The sequence below is a fragment of the Oreochromis niloticus genome, linkage group LG4 (genome assembly GCF_001858045.2).
Source record: "Oreochromis niloticus isolate F11D_XX linkage group LG4, O_niloticus_UMD_NMBU, whole genome shotgun sequence".
In the NCBI taxonomy this organism is placed as follows: Eukaryota; Metazoa; Chordata; class Actinopteri; order Cichliformes; family Cichlidae; genus Oreochromis; species Oreochromis niloticus.
Genome location: NC_031969.2, coordinates 27,691,320 through 27,701,310, shown reverse-complemented (window position 1 = coordinate 27,701,310; position 9,991 = coordinate 27,691,320). Strand labels below are relative to the sequence as shown.

The 9,991-nt window shown below is 41.1% G+C and overlaps 1 protein-coding gene across 1 annotated transcript; it reads right to left on the bottom strand.

Annotated features, from left to right (window-relative positions):
- Positions 1 to 472: 472 nt before the first annotated feature.
- nmt1a (N-myristoyltransferase 1a) lies at positions 473 to 8,695 on the bottom strand. The gene is made up of 12 exons (XM_003442006.5): positions 8,481 to 8,695; positions 6,738 to 6,843; positions 6,384 to 6,528; positions 4,720 to 4,838; positions 4,277 to 4,368; positions 4,073 to 4,189; positions 3,774 to 3,944; positions 3,554 to 3,662; positions 3,285 to 3,455; positions 3,032 to 3,196; positions 2,810 to 2,947; positions 473 to 1,890 (listed from the first exon to the last, which is right to left on the bottom strand). The coding sequence occupies exons 1-12, from the start codon at positions 8,678 to 8,680 to the stop codon at positions 1,870 to 1,872; spliced, it is 1,554 nt and encodes a 517-aa protein (XP_003442054.2). The 5' UTR covers positions 8,681 to 8,695; the 3' UTR covers positions 473 to 1,869.
- Positions 8,696 to 9,991: the final 1,296 nt, after the last annotated feature.

The following is a 9,991-nucleotide window of genomic DNA, read 5'->3' as shown; positions in this document are numbered from 1 at the left end:
TATACATGATCCATAACATCTCTTTGCAGTGTTTTCTTTTGTTGAACCACTGATTAAATTAACTATTAAAAAAAAAACCAAAAAAAAAAACAGCTTGCCAAAGGCGCTCTACATTGTAAGGTAAAGACACAATAATGCTAAAAAATTATCTTAAAATTGAGCTGTGTCTGCCTCACAACAAGGTTTTAAAAAGTTGTCACCCCTAGAAGTTAAACACGTTCCACCTTTGCAGTTACAGAATTCCTCGCTCCAGCTTATCTTAGAGGTTTTATTAAATGTTTAAAAAAAACAGTATTTGCTGAGGAACATCACGTGATGTATTTCAAAGCTTCTGAAAACCTTCATTTGTGTATTTGGGGAGGAAATTAAGTACAGCTATATTTAATGCCCATTTAATCAGACTTTACCATAACCTCAAAGTAAGCTCTACAACCTTCCACTCCTGAAAGAAAAATCTACATCTTTTCATGCATTTCCTGCACCATTCATTGTTTATTCATTTTTTACATCCGTTTGCAAATAGAACCAACATTTTACAAAATATTTTAGCTGGGGCATTTCCCCAGTTATCATCCATCCACGCTGCAGGTCTTGCAAGTCCAGACTGCTGTTCACAGGTCCAGTTCCAACACCCACCTACTCTACCTGATGGCAAGATCAGTGTAAGCTAAATATGATGTGTGAGGTGCAAAATTTTATGATTGTTAATAATATTGTGGACTTGTAGCAGGGAAAAGTACCTTATCAGTGATGCCAGTTCATCAAATATGTAAACTTGTCTCCAACTCTGTTTATGGTCTGTTACAGTTTGCAACATTTAAACATTAAGTTTTTGACTCTTTAAGACATCCTGTGTGGTTCCCTCAAGCAAAATCTGCATACTGAGCTTAAAAAACCCTTGACCTTAAGACTTGTATACAGTGAGAGCCAAATCGAAGGATTTCTTAAGGTGGATTTTGCAACTGGAGCCCTGTGAACTTAAGGTGTCCTTATAAATTGTATCCCTGCTGATAAATGTTGATCAGAATGCCTCAAACCTCTCCATAGCAGTCTAACCTCATAGAAAATGATTGACTTTTTTGTCTGAACTGTTAATCAGTCTGTGTAACAGGGTTCTAGTTAGTGCAGCAAGCTGTGGCGAAGGGAAGTTAATGACGAGAAGCTCCAGAAAATAAATGCCTTCTCTGGAATTCATCTTCAAGCTTTGCTCAAATACTTCCATGACTGCCAGAACAGACTCTGATGAGCAAAATTAAAAAAAACGACAAAACAGTCGACAAGGAAACTCTAAAACAGAAGCCCTTATCTTGTGTACACTTTTGGTATTTATTATCTCACCTTTTCAGCCGTTTTCTCTTTAAAATATTTTTGATCATTTTGATTTTTCTCTCTAAAACTTAAGGATGACAGAATTATTGTAGTTGCAAAAAGCACTTCCAACAAACAGTAGGCTCTAGTTTGTATGCGTTAGGGTGTAATTCGCAGTTATTTTTGACATTATTTACACATACGGTATGCTTTGTCACCAACAATGAGCGTTTGGTATCCAGTAACCTGTGCAAACTGTTCTTGTGAGTGTGTGTATGGTACAATCAAGACAGCCTTCAGATGTACAGTTGTTTGGGATGGTAACTACAATGGCTTAAGGTCCATGTGATCGCGGAAGGAGGGAAGAGCTGAAGACTCCCCCCTGCCTCCCTGCCTGGCAGCGGTAGTGCAGGTCAAAGTTCAAAAGGTCAAAAAGTAAAAATGGGCGGTGGGTTTCCATTCTTAAAGTAGGAGGTCATCAGTTCATCTGTCAGGTGGCCAGTGCGATTGTGCCGCCTCCTCACCTGGTGGTGCCACTTGCTTTTTGCATCAGCAGGGATGTCACTGCAAAACCAATCCCACCTAGAAAAGAAGCAACAGAGCTGTCAGGAAAACAGTCACAAATGTAGCTTGGGGAAAAACAGAGGTTTCTGCAGGATTCAATATGGCACATGTAAGGCATCTGTAGTAGTACTGCATGAGACTGGCAAAAAGGATGAAAATGTAACAGAAAAGCTAGATGCATGACAGAGACATGAACAATTAGCCTTTAAAAAATAAAATGCATCATGGCACAAACATAACTGCAATACAAGTGTGAATCCAACTGCAGTGACAGGTTAAACAGTCTCTTGCATGAACAACCATAATGCGGGGCGATCGTGGCTCAAGAGTTGGGAGTTCGCCTTGTAATCGGAAGGTTACCGGTTCGAGCCCCGGCTCGGACAGTCTCGGTCGTTGTGTCCTTGGGCAAGACACTTCACCCGTTGCCTACTGGTAGTGGTCAGAGGGCCCGGTGGCGCCAGTGTCCGGGAGCCTCGCCTCTGTCAGTGCGCCCCAGGGTGGCTGTGGCTACAACGTAGCTTGCCATCACCAGTGTATGAATGTGTGTGTGAATGACTGGATATGTAAAGCGCTTTGGGGTCCTTAGGGACCATAAAGGCGCTATATAAATACAGGCCATTTACCATAAAAAACAAATACTTATGTGAGCAGCACACAATGATACAGGAACAATTTATACCCAAAATTCATTCAGACAACAATTATATCTTTTTGTAAATTAACCTGAAACATTAAAATTCCTTTAAGGTAGTTTCATATAGGTGCTACAGCAGGAATGCAGCAGCCCACATTTGTCCAACCTGCAGCTCTTTGCCATATCTTCTCCTGCACTCCAACCCCCATTTCCTGTCTACTCTTCACTGCAAACCCGTCACTAAAAAGGCAAAAAGCCCAAAACGAAATCTTTTAAAAGAAACAAGTCATTTCAGAAACGCACCTTTTCCGACCCCATGCTGGGACACTTCCAATTGTACAGGTAATACTGTAGATTCCCATCACCGATGCCAAACTTAAGCTTCTCCAAGAAAGTCTTGTTTTCCATTAGATCCAGTGCATTAAAGACATCAAACCCTTTCTGAATAAAGAAACAGGAAAAATTTCAGTAGTTTTTTGCGAGTAAACATTTCAGAGAACATGTTTTATAAGACTGAACATGCACCGATTTGGCCAAGATGAGGGCATCAGACATCAGGTCGAGCAGGGTGGTGGTGGTGTGCACATTGTAGAAGGAGTACGCCGCTTTTAGACTGCGGTGCACAGGATGATTCATAATGGTAGAGGGCAGCGTGTAGAAACTCAGGAAGTCTGTCACTTTGCCATCATTCTGTAATGACAACAAAGTAACCCTTAGTTACTTGGAGAGAATTTTAAAAGATTTTTCCTCAAAGATTTTTTTCTGGATTATTCTTTACCTCCACCACGTAAGTGTCAATAATATTCTCTTGGGGCAGCAACCAGTGTGCCACCTCTTCCTGATTCATGACTGGCACCAGGTTGAACTGGCTCAGATATTCACGGAGGAGGCGATGCACCACGGGCACGTCCTTCTTGGTCATTGGCCGCAGACCAGAAGTCTTTGGGGCCTAAAAGAGAGATGACAAGGACGAAGACATTAAAAGACATGCTGGAAGAAAGAGGTGATTTCTAAAGTGACTGAAAATTTGTGTTAGTCGCCAACAACCTCTGGCAAGCGGTACAACTTCATGGTGCGCTGCATAGTCATGTTCCTGCTCAGATGGGAAAACTTCACTTCAATTAGTTTTCGAGGGTTCAAAGAGCGATGCCAGTACCTGCACGAAGGAAATGTCATTAAGTACCAATTGATGCAGTGAATGAAATCTAACCCTCCACCACGGTGGGGGGGACGTAACAGGGTTAGAAAATTTCCCTGTCACACCCACCTGCATGTGCCCACAGGTTTGGGCAGTACCACTCCAGCGGTATACACCGCCTGAAAGATTCCCTGCAGGTTGACCCGTCTGGTAATCTCTCTGATCAGTACTGGAGCAACTCGTTTGGAGCGAAGCTTCTTGTGGACGCAGAGGAAATTAATCTCAACCATTTTCTTCTCTCTAAAGCAGAAAAAAAGCAATCATGAGACATTTATTTATTTGAATAACACACTGAATACAATCTATTAGAAATAGTAGTCATAGGCCAGTAGGCCCCCCCCTCTGTCTGCACTATTCTGTTCACTTACATGTCATAGATGTGAATGGTGGCAGGAATGGCACTGATAAAGCCGACCAGCTTCTGGTTGGAGTTAACCCTCACTCCACAGTGCCACTGAGGCAACCAGCCAGGAGGTCGCAGGGCCCTGAGGAGGACAAGGTCAGTCAAAAATGCCACACATTTCTTTGCACCTGAATTAATATTTGAACAATATTTAAATATGAGAAATTACCAGAGCAGGAACTCAGGAGAATAGTCAAATCGGAACATGTTATCATCATCTTCAACATAGTTCTCGTTGAGAAGGGTGTAAAGCTCCTTGAGCTGGTTGTAGAGAGAAGAAAAAGATACGAGACAAAGTCATCTTAAAAAGTCAAGAGCACCAAATTTAAAAACAAAACAAAAACAACAACAACAACAAAAACACATTTCTACAGTGAACATTTGACAAAAGGACAAAAATCGGACTGCAGCTATACTCTGACCAAACAACAAGCACTTCATCATAAACAGTCACATAATTACTGAGAGGAAAAACTTGGAATAAAAACAAAAATCCACTAGTTTCTTAGCAAAATGAAGTGCAAAGCACCACGAGTCCAGGACTTGTTACTGAAAGATGAATTCCTCCTGTGCATGCTTGCTGTGAGTGTTTGTGTTTATACGCTTTCTTACCACAGCGGGGTTCCCCAGGTCGAGGGTGTCCCAGCTGAAGCCCTGCGGGAGGCTGTAGGGCTCTTCTCGAATGTTGTCTTTGTCAGGTTCAATGGAGCCGTGTGATGTCACCGTCTCCCCTGAAGGAAAAGCAAACAGAAGTCTGACAAAGCACAAAAACCTGCAAAACATATACACTTGTCTTTCAGACCGTCACTCTTAGAAGACCAGAAAGCAATGGTACATATCCACTGGCCACTTCATTAGGTACACATTTCCAACATTTATGCAAATCTCTCATCAGCCCTTTACCTGACAGAAACTCTGTGCATGTAGGCAGGTAGACATTGATAAGATGACCTGCTGAATTTCAAACCAAGCAGCAAAATGGGGAGGAAAGCTAATTTAGGTGACTATGACTGTAGTACGGTTGTTGGTGCTGGATGGATTGGTCTGAATATTTCAGAAACTGCTGATCTACTACTGATTTTCCCCACAACCATCTCTAGGACTTAAAGAGAATGGCCAGAAAATTAGAAAATATCCAGTGAGTGGTAGTTATTTGGGACAAAATGCTTTGATGATGTCAAAGGAGCATAGAGCCAGGCTGCTTTGAGCTGACAGAAAAGCACCAGGACCTCAGTTAACTACTTTTTACAACAAAAGTATGCAGCAGAGCATTTCTGAATACACAACAGTCAAACCTTGAAGCAGACTACAGTGGGTGCCACTCTTGTCAGCTACGAACAGAAGACTGTGGCTAAAATTCAGCTTACCAAAACTGTAGAACAGAAGACATTAGAAATTTTGCCTGGTTTGATGAGTCCTAGTTTCTGCTGTGACATTCGGATGGTAGGGTCAGAGTTTGGCATAGATTTATGTTGCCAAAAGCTCAGGACACTGGCAGTGAAGCAACAGTGTGGGGAAAGCTTTCTTGGCCAGATTGGTCCCCTCAGAATAAAACAACATTTAAACTCCACAGCCTTCCTGAGTACTGTTGCTGACAATTTAATTCCCTTTATGCCCACAATGTACCAATCTTCTGATGGCTGCTTCCAGTAGGCTACCATGTCATATAATAAAGGTCAAGTAATCGCAAACTGGATACTTGAACATGAAATGAGGTCAGTGTACTCAAATGGCCTCCCAATTCACCAGACTGCAAACAAAAAGAGCACATCTGTGGTGTATTGAAATGGGAGAAATGCATGTGCAGCTGACAGTTCTACAGCAACCGTGTGATGTCATCATGTCAATATGGCCGAAAATTTCTGAGGAATGTTTCCAGCACATTTCAAGTCTACGCCATTAGGAATCATGGCAGTTCTGAAGGTAAAATAGGGTCCAATTCAGTACTACCATGGTGTACCTAACAAAGTGGCTGATGAGTATGTTGCATCCTCTTAACCATGCCCAATTACTGATTCCTTTCACAATTATAGACACATTTCATCAACAGATTGCAAAATAATGCTTTTGTACTGAGCTTTTGCATACTTGAGTCATAAGTACAAGCCTTTTTTCCTTCTGTTCACTCTGTGTTAACTGACCATCTGTGTAAGCCCACTTGCAGAAAAACCCCCAAAACAACAACAACAAAAACATTATTTTATCAATCCCTAAAGATTTGACCTATAAGCTACATATTGGCATGAAAAACAGAACTACGCCATCTGTAACCATACCTAGTTTGGGCACAGGCTGTGTGTCCCAGAACTGGTAACTCCTCCGAGTGGCCTCCTCCATGGTTTTGGCTGGACCTTGGCCAACAGAGAACAGTTCAATGGCCTTTTGGATCTCCTGTAGCTTATCAGCTGGCAACGAATTCACCTGTTTGGGAAGTAAACAGGAATATACATCAAACAAGACCACAGCAAACAGAAGTCAACACTGTTGATCCTATCTAAACAGTCCAAACAGTCTTTACCATTCTGTATCTAAACTGTGATTTTAGTAGATTACACCTTAACTGGACTGTTTTTCCTTTCTTTTTAGGTTAGGTTTATAACCCGTTAAGACAGAAATGCATAAGTTCATGCCTTGGCAAGGGGGTCCTGAGCTGCTTCTGTGGCACCAGATTTCTTCTTCTTTTTCTGCTTCTTTTTCTTCTTCTTGGCGCCAGTGTCGTCCCCAAGACCCCTCTCACTGGAACAGGACAGAAATATATGGCATCCTTTTTAAGACTGATCTCAGAAGAAAAGAAAATCATGTTGGAAATTTATTTTTTGCAATCTGCTTTTAAACAACAGCCAAGATTATTAAACCACCGACAATTCCAACACAATTTACTTTTCATTGCTGATGCAAAGCCTTGTTAGCTGAGGAGTAGCTGTGTGTTTAAACTAACAACAAGAAGTGTAGCTGTAGGGCAGCTAAAGACACAATAAAACCAGTCCTTCAGCTAAAACATACAGAAATTTACAACTCGTTTGCAGCAGTGCAGATTTTCAGAATAACCCTCTTCTGATCTGCTCCAACCAGAAAAGCCACATATCTCCAGCATGCTACTTCATCTTCTGGCAACATACTTACACAAGATAATCTCATTAGTGTCCAAGAGGGGAGAAATGCAGGCCAGTACGTGGCCTGTATTTGTAACACCAGCACAGATGGTGAATCAGATGACATCTAGAAGAAGAGTATCTGTGCGTGTGTGTTTATGTACTGTATGTACAAGAGCCCAGCAAGTGACTGGAACAATGGACAACAAAACATTCAATGGTTTGTTCTCCCACTTTCCATTTCAACAGGGTAGAGCAGTTAAGGGGCCAAACAATTGTTTCTGAGTGCAGGAAGGTTCAAAGACCTGCAGGGGGAATATGTTTAGCCATACAGCAAAGTGGGTTTGAGGTAGAATTCTGCAACATTAGGTTTATTCTTTTCTCAGACTTTATCATTATTCCCTTCTTTGTGTCTTTAAAAACGTAAACGTGTGGCTGTCGGGTCAGATTTCCTCCAGTTAGTGATCAGATTTTGCGAAAACCACCTTACAGAGGCGCATTCTTGTTCTGCTAAAAACAAAGCTCGGCTGCTTTGCCCTTTCATATATGACACAACTTTTTTTTTAAAGATACATTAAGAGAAAAACAGGGTTTTTATCAAAGCTTGTATTCAATAAGAGCAACCGAGCTGGGCTGCTTTAAGATCGCGAACATTTATGTGATTAAAAAGGAAATTCAAAGCCCTCACTTCACAACGCCGAGACCCAAGTATATTATTTTTAAGCTGCGTGCTTTTTGCATGCACGTTTGTGCTTGTTTCACTTTTGATCTTGCGCCGAATCCACACACACACACACACACACACACAGACAATGCCAGGTACGCTAGCATGCAAGCTAACACGCTACATGTCAGCTGGCGTAAACGTGATTTGCATCATTTACCCTTAACATAGCAACGGCATGCGAAGAACACCATAAAAAAATCAACTTAATTAAAAGTTTATTTTTTCTGAAAGGTTTGTGAGTAACGAAAACACAAGTCTTGGTGTAAAATTGGCTTCTAAACGCACTTTACCTTCTCCTTTCTAACCATATACTTAGGAAAACGCTAAGTCCAGCCTATATTTGGAAAAGACATCCTTCTCAGCCAATCGGATGAAAGAACAAGCAAGCGAACGTTGCTACTAACCAATAGGATGAAAGAAAATGGGCTGGACGACGTCTAAGGATGGCCGTCTATCCCGACTGCTCGCCGAGGTTCAGTTTAAGTTAATTTTGTTAAAATCTACAGAGCCGCGACGTATTTTACGCCACCGACCGAGTAAGCCTGCCTCCTTACCCATCGTCAAAGTGGTGCTCTTCATTTTCACAGTCGCTGCAGTGTCCGTGATCCTCTACATCTTCTTTCTCCGGCATCGGTGCTGTCTCATTCTCATCCGCCATCTTCAACCAGGAAGTGAGACGCCACCGCGTGCCCCTTGACACCTTTAAAACAGCCTCGACGCTATTGGCTGAGACACGCAGTGGAGGCGTAGCCATGGTCGTCCTGTTTTTTACCCGACCATTTCCAAATATTTACGATAAACAAATGGCTCGTAATGGAGCGGGCACGGCTTATCGTTTTAAAGCGTCCATTTTTAAGTTTTCACAGCCACAGTAAAAATATATTTTTTGTGTATTTAATATATTTTTCCCTCTAAAGACAAACAGCCATGTGACGTGCATACAACCCAAAGGCAAATGAAAGCGCTTAAGTGGAAACACGTGTGTGATAGTGCAGCTTGAAAGAAAATCTGAGGCCTAATAAATTAATATTACAACAGGGTGAGTAAGAAGGTAAAGTCATGCTCAGACTTAGGAATTGAATGAGACCAACTGAGCAGATTAAGCATTGTGGCGTTGATATTTCTTATTTGAAAGCCAGTTAAAAGGCACTAACAGGTAAAAAATGTACATTAGCTGTTCATTTACGTAGTCTGCGTAATGATTAGCGCCTCCAAAGCAGCCAAAACCTTTTAGGTCCACATCTTATTTATTTTCATAATAATGGGGGCATTAAAGAACCCAGTTTTTGCATGAAGTAAGCTAACGGGACATTCTTCCATTCACGTTTTGCATGAATATATTACAAGTAGTGACACGGTGTTTAATAATGATTACTACAGAAATGGAGCTACAGCTACAGCACCAACACTTGGACAAAATACCCATAGAGCTGCAACATGCACAGTATAAGAAATCATGGCAGTCACATGAGACGATAACATGTGACTGCCAAATAATTTGCTAATAATTATTTCAGAGAGCCGTGTGTGATTACTTTTTATTAGCAAGTCAACATTTTGACCTAGATATCAACAGGGACTATATTACTATATTTGAGGTGTATTTTTGAACCATTTTTGCTGATGTTAAAAACATGTCTGTCATGATTTTAGCGTCAACTTAAGACTTTTTACCAACGTTTTTCTTGAGGGAAAAAACTAATACTGACTTCCTCCCTTTTCTGTTGTTGTGGTGTTGCTGAGTGTCATTCACAACACACTGTGTGTGTTTTTGTATTTAATTAAGTTTACCACAAAATATTCAGTGGGTGGATTAGCTCATAATTCATAGAGATGCTTGGAGACAAAAAGAAGTCCAGTTGTTGGAGAAATTGCTGCCATGCTGTATAATGTGAAATGTCATAAATATTGCTAAGAGTTTCCCTTTTTTGTCTTTACTTTTGGCCTAATCAGGCAGGGACATATCTATTGATAGTTCTAATGTTGGAATGTAAAGATTTATTATGTTTTAGGCTGACAGTTTTAGATTATCACAGAAAAGTCAGACAAAAATTCACAGTACAAC

What these genes read in the sequence shown, in the direction of transcription:
- nmt1a (XM_003442006.5), bottom strand. Translation starts at nt 8,680, where the DNA reads ATGGCTACGCCTCCACTGCGTGTCTCAGCCAATAGCGTCGAGGCTGTT. An exon ending in AAACCTGTGGGCACATGCAG is followed by an intron (nt 3,663 to 3,773) that starts GTGGGTGTGACA and finishes TCCTTCGTGCAG; the next exon opens with GTACTGGCATCGCTCTTTGA. An exon ending in CCCTCATCTTGGCCAAATCG is followed by an intron (nt 2,948 to 3,031) that starts GTGCATGTTCAG and finishes TTCTTTATTCAG; the next exon opens with AAAGGGTTTGATGTCTTTAA.